The following is a 17,832-nucleotide window of genomic DNA, read 5'->3' on the forward strand; positions in this document are numbered from 1 at the left end:
GTCTGTTCAGCAACTGACCGAGCCTTCCTCCCCAGCAACCTGGAGTAGACACGATGGAAACACCACCCCTGTCTGCCATTCCACTGATGGTCACGCAATGTTGCTAAGACGTGTCAACTAGGACAACCTTACAACATCCAGAGCCACTAGGATGGATTGGATCCACCCCCAGGGCTCCACCGCCACAGAGTTGTTTAACTGCCCTCTGTGACTTCTACCCCAGAGATTAGATGCTCCCTCATCCTTCCAGCACAGTATACATGGTGGTGGGATTGAGGAGGGCTCCAAAGTATTCCTTATACCACCAAACCATATCCTCAGTTGAGGTTATCTACCACCACCCCTCACACGATATATGCTGTGAGGAAGTTGCCACCTCCCTGCCCTGAGGCACTCGACAGTTTGCAAGAATCTCCTTGGACCAAATCGAAGGTAATTTTACATGACTTCACCAAACCCCTCCCACACCCAAGTTTTTGGCTCATTGACTTCTACTGTTGTGAAACACTTTGCCCTTTGGTAGCTTTGAGTAGTCCCCAGAGTTCTACAATACAAGTGTGCCCTTCAGCTTGACGGCTCCCCTGACCACCGCTGCGTACAAGGGTTGTGTCCCGGACCAGCCCCAGAAACCTTATCGCCGAAGTTAGCAACAGCAGCCTCAACAATGGCGGTGTGGAACAAGGCCCATTAAGATCCTGTATCCCCCAGTGCCATCGAATTACAGTTGAAGCTCTGCCAAAGGTAGAGTTAAAGAGCTGCGTGGTACTGGCAGGTTCGTCTTCCCATCAGACCGCCACTACTCATTTAGGTCTGCCAGGTCTGCGTGGTATTGGTATCCTCCTTCCCCACAACCCTGATCCAACTCACCACCAGGTAGAACCAAGTGTCCAGTACATACAGCCCAATGTCCAATAACATGATTGCAAAATCGATCATCAACCTTCATCCTTGGCCGTCCTGGTGCCAGGAGCACTGACGGACTGCCAGTTGTTGGAAAATGATGTCATGGACAGGCTGTAACTCACACAAAAGTTCAATAACTGAACACCACTCAGGTTTAGATTGGGCAGGCCATTCCTCCAAGTCACGCCCCTCCAGATCACGCTGTCATTGCTCACATGGGCATGAAATTCCCCCATGAGGACTGTGGAGTCCCCAGTCAGGACACTATCCAGTGTCTGCCCCAAGGACTCTAAAAAGGATGGGTTTTCTGAACTGTTGTGTGTTGCATATGCCCTGACAGCAGTCAGGACCCGATGGCTCAACCTAAAGGGTCAGGCATGCAACCCTTTCGTCCACCCATTTGAACCCCAGCACAGAGGTGGAGAGTCAAGGAGCTATTAAAAAGCCCACACCCGCCTTCAGCCTCACCCCATATGTAACTCCAGCATAGCAAAGACTCCAAAAACCCTGTGAAAGATTCAGGTACCAGAGCTGACAATATCTAGCTGTTATCGCTCAACCCTTTCCACCAGTTGCAGCTCCTACCCTGCCAGAGAGGTGACATTGCATGTCCCAAAAGCCAGTTTCCATAACCAGGGATCAGGCTGCAAAGGTGCTTGCCTTAGTACGGTTCCTCCTGTGGGTGGTGAGCCCACACCGGAAGGCAGACCCATTTCTCCACTTCAGGCCGGCACTCACTAGCTTGAGCCCAACCCCAGGCCTAGTTTTGGAGCGGGGCCCCAGTGACAGGGCTTGGAACACTGGGTCCTTGTTCTTATGTTTATGGGGATGTTTGCCTTGGGAGACCCTACCAGCAGCAAAATTCTCCCAACAACATAGCTCCCAGGATCTAAAGGGACTAAAAACCACTCCACCACGGTGATGTGGCGGTTCTTCAGAAAACCCATCACCAGCTCTGCATCTGCATGTCATTTAAAGTGATGTATGTCCATCAGCACTTTAAACTCAAATCAAACTGATGTGGATGCAGCATTGTAATAAAATCAGCTGCATAAACGGCAACTTGCAAATTCTTATGTAAGGACCTCTTTTTTTTTCTTTCTTTTTTTTAAATGGATCACATGCTTTTTTTTCACACTTTGTTTTACAAGGATAACTACGTTGAACAGCAAAAGCCACTAAACAACACTTTACATCAAAATAGGCAAATCTGACGTGCAGAGAGGTAATTAAAACTTTATATGCAGGTACACCTTTTTGACTGTGCTGAGATATGCAGCAGTATGAACATATTTCTCTGAGCTCACATATAAATGAGCCCAAAAATTCCTCCTTTGTGAAGTAAAGTTAACTTTGATGGAGCAGGAGGAAAACACGTTCTATGTTCCTGCACTTCTGCCCATACCAATAAAAATCCTGAGCCAGTGACTTAAACATGGACTCGACTCGGAAGTAGATTTACTGTACAAACACAAGTTATTCTATAATGACATACAAGCACGCAGAGAGACGAGACAGACGACCCCACAGAGAGATGTCTGTACATTCAGCAGCTCTTCAGCCTGAGGTGGACAATCACATGCTCAAATGTTGCTTCCATGTGAGGAGGGGAATTGGCCGCCAGGCTGTTCGGCCTCATTGTGAGATAAGAAACTTACAGTATGGATGTCTTCTTTGAACAATGTCCTTGTTAACTGAAGCTTTAGCAGGTGGGGCTGGATTAGTGCACTCTGGAATGTCTTCAGAGGAGAATTTCGGTTCCCACTCCGGACTCAAACCCTGTCCGACCTCCTGTTCACACCCTCACTTTGGTTGGGATGTTTTTTTGTTGCTGTCACTCTTGTTTGTTTTGTTTTCTGATGAAGTTTCCCGAAAATTTGAAAATCATGAAACCACTTATTACCGGGTAGTACACAGCATCCTGCAAGTACGTTTGGAGTTCAGCTTTCAAATTCCTGGATTTTCTCACCTATGTTTAGGTGTGTTCAGTCTGTTTGTTAAGGATCTTATAGTAAGTTCCTGTTTGCACTCATCCATGGTACACTAACTGCACCTTCCAGTTATACTGTGGTGCGCTGAAAAGAATTCCGACTGGAGATTTTCAAGATGGATCTGCAAGAAATCAAGCTTTCTTGCAACTCTACATAATATCTTAATACTGTTAAGGAAAATCTACAGAAGTTCTGGGGCTCAGACCACCGTAATGTGCTTTTTCAATGAAATTACAACTATCCCCCTCAGTTATCCTCCCTCCCTCAATCAGGGGATAGTGAATACTTACCCTCGGGGCTCTATCCTCGGGCTTAGTCGTTCCTCAGGAGCTTGATGGCATGTCGGCAGAACAGAGGGGATTTATCCACAGTGTCAGCACCGATCTGGGATGTTGGTTTGCAGTCCAGTGGAGTGCAACTAACCTCTGCACCAGTGGCACACCACAGCACGGTCTGACGGGGCCACCATGTAATCTGTGGGGCCATGAGCCTCGCAGATGGGGGGAGGTCACACCACCACCTCGCTTGAACGAGCTCATGCTGTAAATACAAGACTGGGCGGTTGAACAGCTGAAACGCCAGCATCTTCTCTAGAGGTTGACAGTCATGAAGGAGTAAAAGATTCAAAATTACCTTTGAGGCTCAGTGATAATAATTTAGCATAGCGTGCATTGATTGACCCTTGGGAATGTCAATTGTTCTCATTCTCGTATTAAAGGGAATATTTTCAAATCATGTTAACCCCAATTTTGCATTGAATAATTACAGCTAGAGTTACAAGCATGCAAAAACTTCACTCAGACCTTCTGTGGAATTTCCTTTTGTAGAATTTGTGGAAGGTTTCACAAACCTTTCACTAATTCATCTTAGAATTGTTATGACTACTTTATAACAGTCTCAAAACATCAACTTGAATTTTGATCAATATGATAAAGGTTCCTGTCTGACTACTTTTCTGTTTACTGTTCTGTATCTGATCATTTAAATATTGTTTAAATGTCAAAACACTGAAATAATTAATTAAATCATTCTATTTGAAAATATTTAAATTCATTTTTGTTGAAGAGCCTTGGGCAAGATGTGGTGCCGGTAGACATCTATGTTTGTAATTTGTTTGTCCATGAAAAACTGCGAACATTTTTTTTTTTTTAAAGGTTTCTGCATTTGGCAGCCTTCCCCTAACGCAGTGTTTCTCAAAGTGGGTGGCAGGCGCGAAACACAGGGTAGGGTGAGGGTTGGTGGGACTGATGTTTTGACGTTGGACCGTTTTCCACGACGGAACAATTAACTAAAAGTATTTAGTCAGAGTGTAGCTAATTAAAAACAGGGTTCAGGATACAGGATACAGGATGGACAAATACGTGACTCAGTCGAAAAGAAAAACAGGTGATGCCAAAAAAAGCTCGCAGTAATCAGCCAAAAAGCAAAATCAGAAAATGTGACGAATCCTATCTTGCTCTTGGGTTCACGGTGATCGTGTCGGATCGTGAAAACTCTGGCAGCTGACACTGTGAGACGCAACAAACCAAAAAGACACTTGGAGATGACACCCCAGTCACCTTAACAAGTTTTTTCGAGAGAAAACTCGGCGAATACCTCCAGCAGGAATATAGCAATTTGTAAAAACCTTCATCAGTGAACAGCAAAGCACTTTTGCTGTCACACAAAGTCACACAAAGAAATGCACAGTGCAAGAAACCACACACGATAGCAGAGGAGCTCAAACTCCTTTCAGCTCAGATGTGGTTTCAACTATGCAAGACGTATCTGCAGCATTTCAGATGATCTTGAAACACAACTTATCGATGGAATGAAAGACAGTTGAAATCAGCCTATTTTGTCAGGGTGGGAGGGATTAAAATTATTTTTTTTTCTTCCTTTGAAGGGGGGCATAACAGAGAAAGTTTGAGAACCACTGTTCACTAATGCGTCATATAGACAGATGAATGTTTACCGACCTTGACAGCTGTTCAGAGAATCTGCAGTGCACCCACCGAAAACAGCCTTTGGACTCAGCAGGGGCTTAAAAAAAAACAAAGCTTGACATTTGCACATGCAACAGTGAGACTTGTGCTTGCATCAGGTTGGTTCATTATATTACATAAACTAATTGAGCCCTGCTGAAACATCACCAGCAAAAATGAATGTATGCATGTATCTTTTGGTAATTTTGTGGCCACACGAGCATAAACCGAGATTAATTTCTTCATGCACTCAACAGGAGGCACAATTTTCCATTGTATTCAATATGCAACCCTCGCTGTGCGCAGTGAGAGTACGTGAAGGGTGCACAGGCTCTGTGATGTTTCAGCAAAGACACCTCCCCCTGGACCCACTACCCTCCCCACCCCTCACATGACAGCGATTAGAGCGGAGGAGGAGTGAGGTTGGACAGAGAGAGGGACAGCCGCTCAGGGCAAGAAGTAAAATTCTTCTCAATCTCAGTGCGACGGATCGCGGCCCGACTTGCGTTTGCCTGGACGAGGATCAGCTTCTCTGAGGTAGGCCAGCACACCGAAGCACTCCACGCCTGTTGCATCTTATTTGGGAGAGTGTGCTGCTACTTATGTGGTGTTTGCATAGAGTTGCTGCTTTAGGCACAATTGACGGTGATCGTGGCTGCACTTTGTGTTTCTTCATTCAGTCACATCACTGCAGTGGCTGTGTGGTAATCTGGTCTGGTTTAAGCAGTGCAACTCAGAAGAAGGTGCAGGGCAGTCCAGGATGTTCAGGAATCAATTCACATTAGTGAACTATGTGCAATTTCCTGTTTCTACCATACCTTACCTCCACTGAAGTGCACTGGTTTGCTCATCCTTGCAAGTTTCATATTATACATACACGTTCATATTTGCCTCATATACCTCCCGTTATCTTTTTTTAAAAAAGTGTTTACATCACCTTTCTGAAATGTCCTGTATGAATACATTTGTCTAAGCAAACCACAAGAAGAACAATCATCTTACAAGCTCTGAAGTTACATGCGAAATGTAAAATGTTTGTTTTAGTTGCTGAAAGCACAGTCTCTTGTGCTTTCTACAGTCTCACTTGCAGCCATGGGCGCGCAGCGGTGGTGCATTCTGGGAGTGACCGTCCTGCTGCTGGCGTGCGAGGTGGCCGTCAGCCAGCTGTGCCACTCGCTCATCCTCCTGATGGACAGCTTCCACACCTTCTACATCCTCATGTTCTTGGTGCACCAGGCTTTGACGCATCGGCATGGCCACGCAGCGCCTCCCCCCGCCTCCCCTGCACCTCCACCTCAGGCCCCGCCCTCCTCGGCACCCGCTCCGGTCGGCCCACCTGCCATATCGCCAGCGGAGCCTCTCGCCGGGACGGCCTCGGGAGACCCAGGTCCTGCTGAGACCCCTCCCCCGCCCCTCGGCTGTGGTCTGTCCTACAGCGGCTGTAGGATTCAGGTGGTGGGGGGCTTCCTCGCAGCCCTCTTCCTGGCCTCGCTCTGCGTCTCGGGCCTCCTGGAAATCATCGGCCTTTTCCTGGGACCGAAGCCAGTACGACACCACCTGCTGCTCGCGGCGGTCAGCGGCGGCAGTCTGTTCCATAAGATGCTGGTGCTCTGGTGGAGCTGGGAGAGGGAGCAGACTCCCAAAGGTAAATCTACCCTCCATGTACGCCGCAAAGGTAACGTGTGCGTGAAGTGTCGCACGTCAACGCATTGTTTTCTCACGAGGCGTTTGGCGAAACTGCTGTCAGTCATCGCACAAATACTCCACAACAAACAGTCACAGTGCAAGGACTTCGGATTATGCAAATCTTTTGCACGTATACTTTGTATATACTAGTTATATATATATATACATATATATATATATATATATATATATATATGTATATATATATATAAAATGTGGGGATCTTTTGTGATTGTTGCGGGCAAAAATCCTTGATTATGCGGCACGTTTTCAAAAAAAAAATGCAATTTTATGCGATGAAATTGCATAAATTTGCAAAAATTGCGGGAACTTGCAAAAATTGCAGAAAATGGCCAAAATTGCAGGGAACTTCAAGAAGTGTGGTTTGATGAAAACCAATTTAAAAAAAGTGGCTCTCCAACACCATTCTTACCAGCTACTACTACCTTAATGTAAAGAGTCATATCTAATGTCCTCCTATGATTATAAAGAATACTAAATCACAGAAAGGGCTGAGAATAAACAAGTTCTCTTCTTTTATTTCAGACCTTAGAGATGTCTCATACTTACAAAACAATGGGGCAAACAATAAATTGAAACAATAAAATAAAATGTACTTTGTATTTCAAAGAGGTAGCAAAACCTCTGCTGAAGTCAGTGCATACCTGAACAAAGTGTAAACTCTTATTGCAAAGTGGAACTGATATACAGTACTTGCGACTGTACCAAAAGTGCAATCTTCCAACAAAATTACAATGTTCACCTCTTAACCTCTAACACTAGCCAATTCTTCACCACCCTGTCCTCCTTCCCCTCTCCCTCAATGCCCATCTCCTCTTCCACCACCACCTCTTCCTCCCCCACCTCGTCTACCTCCTCTTCCACCACCACCTCTTCCTCCCCCACCTCGTCTACCTCCTCTTCCACCACCACCTCTTCCTCCCCCAGCCCTGCCATCTCCTCCCTCTCAAATGCTCCACTGTGGACTCGTTGGTTGTGGTAAAGGAAGACCAAGGTTTTGATTGGTTGTTGTTTTTCTTCTTCGTCTTGTTTTTCTTCTTTGTCTTGTTTTTCTTCGTCTTCTTCTTCGCTTTTTTAATAACGTTCTCAAAGGAACGGGAGGAAAATGGTTGCGCTTGAGTGAAGTAAACACAAAAAATGCGGGGATTATAAAATGATGCAAACCTCGCACAATTTGCGCAGAAATCTGAGATTTATGCAGCGAAAGTGCGGCGTCTTTGGAAAAATGCGACCCCCCGCATGATTACGCAGACTTTGACTGATTAGGCGAGGAATTATGCGATCGCATAATCGCGTTTTTCTGGAGGGACTGATATAACCATAGATAGATAGATAGATAGATAGATAGATAGATAGATAGGTTTGTAGGTAGATAGGGTAGATAGATAGATAGATAGATCTATTAGATAGATAGATAGATAGATAGATAGGTTTGTAGGTAGATAGATAGATAGATAGATAGATAGATAGATAGATAGATAGATAGATGAACTGACATAACATTCAATTTAGATTAAGATAAATAGAATAAAATCAGACACAGACATAGCCTGACATGGTTGTGCAAATTTCACTAGCCAAGGTCAAAGGTCAAAGTTAATTTACAATTTAAAAAAAAATAGAGATATTGACATATTTTCTGACAACTTAAACAACTATCCTCAGGTGACCATATCACGCTGAACATTTTCACTTTGAAGTTCCCCTCCGTATGTATACTCAGCTGTGTGCGCCTTTGCTGCAACAATGTGTGTGATTGTTATTCATTCTTCTGGTCCACTCCCATCTTCCCGGCTGAAGGACAAGCCGACGGCCAGACCGACTCGGCTAAGGAAGACCAGCGCAACTTTGCTCAGGACCAACTTGCGGCGAACGACGCGCCTCACAATGGGGCCCTTGTCCTCTGCAACCCAGGAGCCTCGGGCATCACTGACACTGACCCCGAAAACCCCACGTCACATGCTGGAGAGAACCAGGACGGCAAGGCTCCGGAGGAGAGCAGAGAGAGTGAAGCGGGAAGCAGCGGTATGCCTTTGACAGTCGTTCAAAAGAAATGACAGACTTTTCCAGAGGCGTCGTTGTCACAGGTCGCCATAGTTGCAAAATTATAGACCACGCACAACCTAGACCCTTCAGTGAAACACCTTGATAGAATTAATAATTAAAAATACCTTTAAGATTTTATTGGCAGAACTTGTTTTAGAAGAGGGAAAAATAAGGTGGTCTCTGCGGGTGGGTCAAACTCATGGTTTATCACCAAGATATTATTGATTATGTCACCAAAAGAGCGAGACTCTAGAACTGTGTGTTTTATCACCAGTGTTAACGAGTGGTCTATTACTAAGTAATCCACCACTTGAATTAAACCACTTTTTGAGAAATGGAGTAATGTAACTACCGGTAGATCACTTAGTAAAGCAATTGATTACTTGACTTGTCCAGGGTGTCACCCTGCCTTCGCCCTAAGACAGCTGGGATAGGCTCCAGCAGACCCTCGTGACCCTGAATAGGAATAAGCGGGTATAGAAGATGAATGAATGAATGAATTGATTACATATGAAACAATTATTATGAAGTAATTATTTAATTATCCCAATAACACTGCTTATCACACAATCACTGAAGATCAGAGTTAGCAAATGAAGCTAAAGATTGACCGTGTCATATCTAGGGAGTCTATCTGGGCAGGCTAGTGATGCACGCTGTTGGTATCAAAAAAATTGCAATGAGAATTTTGCACAGTAATGGACCTTTAAATCTACAGAGAAAACAAGTTCAAAATAAAAAGATAACTGAAGGCTGCTTGACAACACGGACAAATTAAAATCAAACAATTCCTTTTCCGCCGCGTCTTCTCCCTCAGGCGGTCGCGCTTCGCCCAGTACCTCCCAACCAGGCAACTCATTACATCCCCCAGACGGAGCGAGTCCAGACCGCCAGTGGCCACAGTATCTCCTGTCTCTGGCTCTCATCCTGCAAACCCTCGGCAGTGCCCTCCTGGCTCTGGCCCACAGCCTGGTCATGCTGACAGTCGGCACCAAGTGTCAGCACAGCTCCGGAGCCTGCGCCTTCCTGCTGCTCCAGGATCCTACCCTCTCATTGCTGGCTGTGATCATGCTCACAGCAGTGGCGATGCTGCAGGTCAGGCTGAACATAATGATCAAAAATAAAACAAAAAAAACGCCTCCGTTGCTTTGATCGCAGCAGCTGTGTAACCGGCCGCTCCCTCCAGGTGCGCAGGTACGGGCTGCTGCTGCTGCAGGCCACGCCCCCCTGCGTCTGCGTGTCTGACCTCGGCCAGAGGATCCGGAGCGTTCCCGGGGTGCAGGCCGTGCACGACCTCCACATCTGGCAGCTGAGCGAGTCCGTGATGGTGGCGTCCGTCCACGTGCACTGCCACGCTGAGTTTGCAGCTCACAGGTGAGGAGACATGAATAGCTTTATTTTATATGATCTCTAAATCTAAAATGTCTTTCTTGGCTTTATTTGGATTATTTTGGTTGTGGAAATTTTTGTATTTGTTTAGCATTATTTGGACAATCGCAGGTTAATTGGGCCACAGATATGGGCAGGGACCACTAGTCACTTGTTCATCTGCACTGACTGCACATCGCCACTTGTGATTTTTTTTTCTGTTTTTGGACACGTTACAATTAAGTTCTTCCTTTGCTTTAATACGTTTTTGTTATGCATATTTTGAGCTCGGCCCTGCGATGAACTGGCGACTTGTCCAGGGTGTCACCCTGCCTTCGCCCTAAGACAGCTGGGATAGGCTCCAGCAGACCCCTGTGACCCTGAATAGGAATAAGCGGGTATAGAAGCTGAATGAATTAATGAATATTTTGAGCTCAGTAGATTTTTGAAAGCGTGTCTGACAAACCTCAAAGCCCAACCTCAGCCCCTCAACAACTTCATCACAGTGGGGTCAAAAAGGAAGAAAAACTGCTTTTATCCTGTAAATAAGGGGATCTCTTGTCTCTGAATAACTGGAATATGGTGACAAATCCAAAATGGCAGTGGAACAATTCATAGAGGGGTCTTAAGTTTAGCATAACGACTCAATATCAGAGCTGCTGATCATACTCTCTTTCAGTGTGTATAATCCTTGTATTATAGACGGTACATTCTTGAATATGAAAAACATTTGTTTTCTATTCTGTCTTGAATTTAACTTTGATATATGTTGTTATTGTATTTATATATTTATATAGATTTTATATATTTTGCAGTTAATGTCAGGCTTGCATCCAAATTACAACAGCATTTTGTCCACAGGTGTGCCGATCTGATGTCAGGGGTCACTAAGGTGCTACAGAGTGTCGGGGTGAACTGCTGCACCATCCAGCCAGAGTTTGCCGCCTGCTCGGGCTCCCCCTCTTGTCAATCCTCAGCTGTAGCCGACGTGGAAGACCTTAAACAATCTTGTCACCTGGCCTGCTCTAAAACCTGCGCCGGGTTCATGTGCTGCTCTTCATTACAAGAAGAAACACAGACTCTGTCTCCTCCTCCTGCCCAGGACGCAATGGAAGAGCCTCAGACACTGATCATGGCAAACAACTTCACAGAAGGAAATTGAATAAATATTGATAGTTCCTATTAAATATTGAGGGTTACTGTGTTAAAAGGAGCAAATATTACGTTGCCTGTTCTCTCAAGATGAAAAGACAAAGACTTTGCACAATTCAAATTAGCATTGGTGGCATACCAGTTAGTAAACCAAATAGTAGCATTTAGCACACGTACACACCAAACACACCAATGTAAACCAGGTGGGGACAAAGTACCTTCACTCAATAATACTTGAAGTGTCCCTCCTATTAAAAGTGTTTTTTATTTCATGTTCATCCAGATTGGATTGAGTGTGTGCGTCTAATCTGGGGGGGGGGGGGGGGGGGGTTGTCAGGGTGGGCCACTGAGTTTGACCTGTATCACATCATTTTATCTTTAGCAAACACAAGTATTGAAAGACCATAAAGCCATGTGTGTTTTAAAAAATGTATTGTATGTGAATGTATTCTATTGTGTATTACTAATTATCATTGAAAATGTTTAAAGGCTGGGGTGGTGGGTTTTTACATTACTGTATAGATACTGTGTTGCTTAAATAACCCTAACCCAAGCAAGTTTATTTAGGCTTTCCTGTTTGCGGGATATCTGGAAAACTTGTCAACTTGCATCCTGTTACAACCTCGATCACAGACAAGTAATTGCTCAAGCATTAACAATTGATGCTAATGTTGATAACTACCGGAACACAAGACAAGCACATTCAGTCTACTTTCCTTTTGTATTGTACATTCTTAAAGTAGTCTTTAAAAAATAAAAAATAAAAAGTGTCTTGATAAATGAATTTCAGGGACAACAGGACACAAGCTTGTATCATGTTAGTTTTTTACTTACCGAGTTAATAAATCTCCACTTCCTTATCATTGAAATTCCAAGCCTCTGCTTTTGGTATCTGGTCTATTCATATTAAAATTGGTGTGACATAATACTTTTCAGTTGGACATATTTGTTTGAATGCAACATTAATGAGACAAATTGAATTCACTCAGAAATTGTTTTCACCTCTCATATGGTCCGATTGTGACCTTTTACTGTGAGTTATAATTTTTTAGGACCGCTTTAGACAGTACAGCACAAATTGAGATAGACAAAATGTTGCTAACAAAACACTAAACAATCACAATGACCTTTGACCTCCACTATAGCGTACTCAGTGTAGTTAGTAAAGTGTAAAGTTCAGCTAACTTTTCACAGTGGTACAATTTTTCCTTAAGAACTAAGAGTGTGTATTTTTTTAAAAAAACAACAACAACATAGATATGTATAAATGACAAAGTAAGATGTTGTTGTTTTTACTACAATTTACAATATTGTTTGTATGCCAAACAATATTGTCTTGCTGTCTGTCAACACTGACGTGTAACTGCAAGAAAAACAGTGGCGCAACATAGTCAAAAAATGTCTGCTCAGCAACACTGGTCTGTGGCTACCATGACAGTAACTTTGTTGTTACAAGAATGAAAAATGAGGTGAACTAAGAATGTGCCTAACAGGAGAACGCAACACTTGACTCCACCTTTTTTTGTACAAAAGCAGCCAATCACAATGTATCTGTTTTGCATAAGACTGAACAGTCCAGATAATAGTTTATCTTATTTGGTACTACAGTAGCAATGTTTTTGCTTCAGTTCTGCAATTAAATGTTTGTTATGTATCTGTATATACTCCCTACAGTGTAAAAAACTGTCACGGAAAAAAATTAGATGGCACCATGATACAGAATGTAGTCACCTGGACGTTGGTATATAATCGTGTTGTCAGGCTCTTTCCAATTGCCCGGATGAGCCTCGGTGGTCCGGGGTGCAGGCTTCAAACCTGTAGCTGCTTAGCGGCAGAGTGGTTCAATTCCACCTTTCGGGCGTGTAACTGAAACAATTATTAGAAAAATGTATTATATTCTACTGTTTCCGGGTGATGAAACGTCACAAACAACAAACATTATTCCATCCTAGTTAATTTTCCCACGATGTCAACCTCTCACTTAGTAAATCCTTTGGAGTATATTTTTTAGCAACGGACTTGTCAAGGATGGTCGGCCGTCGCTGATTTACTTTTAAGAAAAAGTAATTTAAAGGAAGAAAAGGGATATATGTTGATTGACGTGTCATGGGAGCAAATCACCGAGTGCTTCCTGTCTGTAAACCAATCATCGTCCTTGAAGACGTAGGCGGGGCGTTCAATGCGGAAGTTGGGCTGTGCATGTTTCGGAGGGTGCGTTATGTCCTTGCCTTCCTCGTTTTGGAACAACGTCGATTTAAACACCCCACTGGCGTCGTCTAACACAGTAAGATACCTTATTTTCTTTTCTTTTCTTTTTTTATCTGGTCTGCATCTCGTAAATCTCTTTAGCACTGTGTTAATGTATGTTTTGAGATTGATCACAGCGTTGTCAGAGCTCTTGAACGCTTGTCCTCAACTCCTCTGTTGGCATATTTAGGCAGTCTGGGGCAAACCTCTACATTTGCGGCGTTTTAAGTCAGTTTCGCACCGCCTCTTCAACTGTTTTGGTTTAAATCCTCGAATATTGTAATTCGGCTTTCGTTGTGTATAATTTAAGAGCCCACAGTCTCATAGGACAGGACATTGTATGTCGTGTGTTCTCCGGCGGACCTGCAGGATTTCACAAGTCTGTATTTAACCTCCAACATTGATATTTATTGAAAGAAAATCTTCCTCCAGATAGAACAGTGAACCTTTTAATATGGACCCAAATAAGTTTTGCTTCAACCTAAATATGGAACAAGCAAAGCTTAACACTGTACAATAAACGAATTGATATTTCACACATGAAAGAATCGGATTTCAAACATAACAAACTAATCAAAATAAATAAAATACAAATAAATGTCGTCTTTTTTATTTGCAGCCTTCTGATTTACATTTCAACAGTAACCTTTTTCCACAGGCTAATAATACATTTAAAAAATAAAATAACAATCGACCAATTCAGTAATAATAATATCCTTCAATGAGGTCCTGTCCTGATTGAGTACAGCATTCTGGGATTTGTAGTATTAGTAATAATACTGTGGCCAACTCTAGTAACAATTTTGTATTGGCAAAATATAATGACACTGCAAGGCCAAATTTGGCACCAATGCTTTAGATTTTAGAATTATTTATTTTTTTGTATCGTTAGCATTCTGGTCAATAAAAACAGAGTATCTCTTAACAGTAATATGTCTGCCTTCTAGACAGTTTGTCATGCCTCTGCATAAATACCCCCCTAAAATCTGGGAAGCCCTCAAGCTGAAGCATGGCATCTATTCACGGCTGCCCAAACACTACCTCAAGTCCCTGGAAACCAAGGAACCCACTGCTGTCCATTGGAGGCCTCTGGGAGTCGAGTACCGTGCCAACCCAGTGACAGGGCAGAAGGAGCGGCTCCAGGACGTCCCCGTCCCCATCTACTACCCTCCAGAGTCGCAGGACAGCCTGTGGGGAGGAGAGGGCTGGATCACCGGCTACAGATACGCCAACAACGACAAAGTGAGTTTCTGGGAAGATGGTGAACAGTGATTTCTCAAGTTGTCAATCACTTGTACAAAATGCCATTGTGACAGATAGATGGACAGATGTGCAGTAGGCAGGTGTGTTAAAAGTATTCACGTTCTGTACCTCGGTGAAAGAATGGATACTTGTGTAAAAAAAAAAAAGAAAATACTCTGGTAAAAGTGCTGATTCTACTCTTTTTTTTGCTAATAATATAACAATATATATAATATAACAACTGCAGCACAACCAAACTGTAATCAATACTTACTACCAGTGAACCGTTATGGGATGTTTAAACTTTTAATAACAATAACTAATGATATTTTGTTTATATTTATTTTTCTCTATACTGAACACTGCACAGTGACCCCCAAAGCCGGGATACTCTAAATAATCTCCCTCTAAAATATCCTCCACTTTCAGTTCAAATTGCTCCACTTCAAGCAAAAACAACTATGTTACATTATAAGTGAATTACTATGAAACAGAATTTGTATCTTTTAAACACAAAGGTAACAAGCATGTTTTTCCAATGTAAGGAGTAGAAAGTAGAGATATTTGTGTACAAATGTAGGAGGTAAAAGTAAAAAGTTTTGGGGAAAAGAAATACTCAAGAAAAGTAAAGTACAGATACCTGAAAAATCTACTTAAGTACAGTAACAAAGTATTTGCAATTCCTTACTTCCCATTTCTGAAAGTTGGTTATGGTTTTGTGCAACATTTTTTTTGACCTCTTGGTTTCATTCTGTAGCTGTCAACACGTCTGAGAAAGACCTGGAAACCACAGCTGTTCAAGAGGGAACTATACAGCGAGATCCTGGACCACAAGTTCACCATCACAGTCACTGCGCGCACCCTGGACCTCATCGACGCCGCTTACGGATTTGACTTTTACATTCTTAAAGTAAGAGGATGCCACTCCCGTATACCAGTGGTGAAATTGCTGCGCCTGCATTTGTAAGTGACATCCATCTTCTGTCAGACGCAGAAGGAAGACCTGAACTCCAAACTGGGGATGGACCTGAAAAGGGCCATGCTGCTCCGCCTGGCACGCAAAAACACGGAGCTCTACCCCGCTGATCCCGTCAAGAGAGAGAAAGTCTACAGCAAATACGAGGTGATCATAGACTGACACGTTAGTTACAGCTTCTATAGCACAGATATGTAACAGCTACTGCTAAAAATGAATAGATAAATAAAGTGCAGATATATTAAATGCGAATCACTTTTTTCTTTGGTCTGAGCAGCAGTTTGAGATTCCAGAGGAGGAAGCAGAGTGGGTGGGTTTGAGCCTGGAGGAGGCGGTGGAGAAACAGAGACAGCTGGAGCACAAGGTAACCCCCCCCCCTTTTTTTTTTCTTCCTATGATCACAGTGATTTTGTAAAGTCGGTTAAGTGACTATTTACCTCATCATTGCTTGTCAATAGTATATAATCTATTGTGATGATGTGTCATTTCTTTTTCTTAACTCCTATGTGCCCTACTGATTTACTCCCACCAAAGTTTTGCATAAAAATAAAATATGACACTTAAATAAACAATCTTCCCATCAACAAAACAAACTAAAAGCTAAACTAAAATCTTCAAATCTTAATTTTTTTTGATTGCATCCTAGAGCATGAAAAGTAGCTACTAACCAAAATATTTAGCTCAGAATTGCACCATAGTCGAAGTAACATTGGTGTATTATATTTCAATGGACAATAGTAGTTATAGCCTCAGAAATCCATTACTTGTTCTCTTTATGTTCTTTCAGGAGCCTGAGCCTCAATTCAAGGTCTTTGTTGACAAGCTGGTGGAGGATTTGCAGTCTCAGAAACTGTCAGAACCACATATCATTGAGAAGAAATGACCAGCAGCAGCGTTTCTCACAGAAAAATCACATTGTTTTACCTCGCTGAACTTTGTAAAACTGTGGGTGGAGTCAGTGAGTCTTGAACATTGTCACCTCTGATTGTTGGCCAGCTCGCTTTTATGAGGGATGGAATTGGCAGGGTGTCTTTACAGATTCGGTTCTGTTAACGGTCAAAACATCGGGATTGATGGGAGAAGCCTCCATCGGTGCAAACCCTTCCTGAGCATCTGTGGCAGCAGACCATTGTACAGAAAATATCTATTAAATAAGGTATGAACTTTTTCTAACACCTTGTTTTCACTTCATTCTTCATCATTATTTCTAAAGGCTGAGATCAGTTTGATGATTTCTTGCATGTAAAGCCTTGAGTTTAATAGTGTGATGGTCACATGTTGTGTCAGGGAGACTGAAGACAGGATATTCTTGGACAAAAAAAACAGGGGTTCAAATCCTGGTGTAAACACTTTGTAGGTATATAGCCTTTGTGGCTGTGCACTTTAGAGGAGTAAATGTACCTTCATATTTGCACAAAATGAAGTAGATTTTAATGAAACCTCCCAGTAGGGATTTGAACCCACATCTCCGACACCTCAGCCGCTGAGCTAAACACCTTGTTAGCCGGAAGACCAAGGAGTGAATAAGAGACATTATTTACACCCGACTCAGATCTACTCAGATCGGCCAAAAACTCACTGAAATTACAGTTCTATGATAGTTTAGCATGAAATTGGAGGAAAGAGCACAAAATCTCAACATGTTTGAAAATTGTGGGGGGGGAGTCATACCATACACTGTCTTTTTTTAGGGGGAGAAACAATTTTTGGTCCAAGATCACCCCAAAAGACACAGGAAATTCTGTAATAGTTCTGTAATAGTTTGGCACGAAAAAGTGGGAAAGAACAAAAATCTCAACATTTCTGAAAATCGAGAAAAAAAAGTCATTATATAAACTGTTGTTTCTTTTTTCAGGGGCCAAAACATTAAAAGTTGCAGATCAGCCCAAAACTAACTCAGATGAATGTTATATGGTAGTTTACAATGCAAAATCTCTTCATGTCCAAAAAGTGAAAAATCAACATATCATATAGTATGTCATTTAGACCAGACTATTTGATGATAGTTTAGCATGAAAAAGCAGGCAACAGAACAAAACCTCAACAAGTCCGACATTTGGGGGGAAAACGTCATACAATCTATTGCTGTTTCTTTTTATGGGGCCAAAAAATTAAAGTCCCAGATCAGCCTGAAATGTGCAGGGAAGACTGTTCCAGGAAGTGCATTACTACCCTCTTCCAATAGATGGAGCCAAGATGCTTTGAATTCGCTTATAAGAGAAAGTCGAAGAACTGA

The 17,832-nt window shown here is 42.8% G+C and overlaps 2 protein-coding genes and 1 non-coding gene across 3 annotated transcripts; all 3 read left to right on the top strand.

The window, feature by feature from the left end:
* Nucleotides 1-5,266: 5,266 nt before the first annotated feature.
* On the top strand, nucleotides 5,267-11,141 carry LOC142895020 (uncharacterized). Its single transcript, XM_076035744.1, has 6 exons — nucleotides 5,267-5,395; nucleotides 5,937-6,503; nucleotides 8,366-8,590; nucleotides 9,429-9,706; nucleotides 9,798-9,985; nucleotides 10,841-11,141. Exons 2-6 carry the CDS (start codon nucleotides 5,951-5,953, stop codon nucleotides 11,139-11,141), a joined length of 1,545 nt encoding a protein of 514 aa, XP_075891859.1. The 5' UTR covers nucleotides 5,267-5,395; nucleotides 5,937-5,950.
* Nucleotides 11,142-12,905: 1,764 nt separating this feature from the next.
* Nucleotides 12,906-12,992, top strand: trnastop-uca (transfer RNA opal suppressor (anticodon UCA)). Its single transcript has one exon. It is a non-coding gene; the product is annotated as a tRNA-Sec (tRNA).
* A 265-nt stretch (nucleotides 12,993-13,257) lies between these two features.
* Nucleotides 13,258-16,769, top strand: mrpl28 (mitochondrial ribosomal protein L28). Its single transcript, XM_076036147.1, has 6 exons — nucleotides 13,258-13,415; nucleotides 14,326-14,620; nucleotides 15,378-15,530; nucleotides 15,609-15,743; nucleotides 15,874-15,960; nucleotides 16,384-16,769. Exons 2-6 carry the CDS (start codon nucleotides 14,336-14,338, stop codon nucleotides 16,477-16,479), a joined length of 756 nt encoding a protein of 251 aa, XP_075892262.1. The 5' UTR covers nucleotides 13,258-13,415; nucleotides 14,326-14,335; the 3' UTR covers nucleotides 16,480-16,769.
* The last annotated feature ends 1,063 nt before the right edge of the window (nucleotides 16,770-17,832 follow it).

Source organism: Nelusetta ayraudi, unplaced genomic scaffold, assembly GCF_046127955.1.
Source record: "Nelusetta ayraudi isolate G7.1 ecotype Tasmania unplaced genomic scaffold, CSIRO-AGI_Nayr_v1 ptg000048l, whole genome shotgun sequence".
NCBI lineage: Eukaryota > Metazoa > Chordata > Actinopteri > Tetraodontiformes > Monacanthidae > Nelusetta > Nelusetta ayraudi.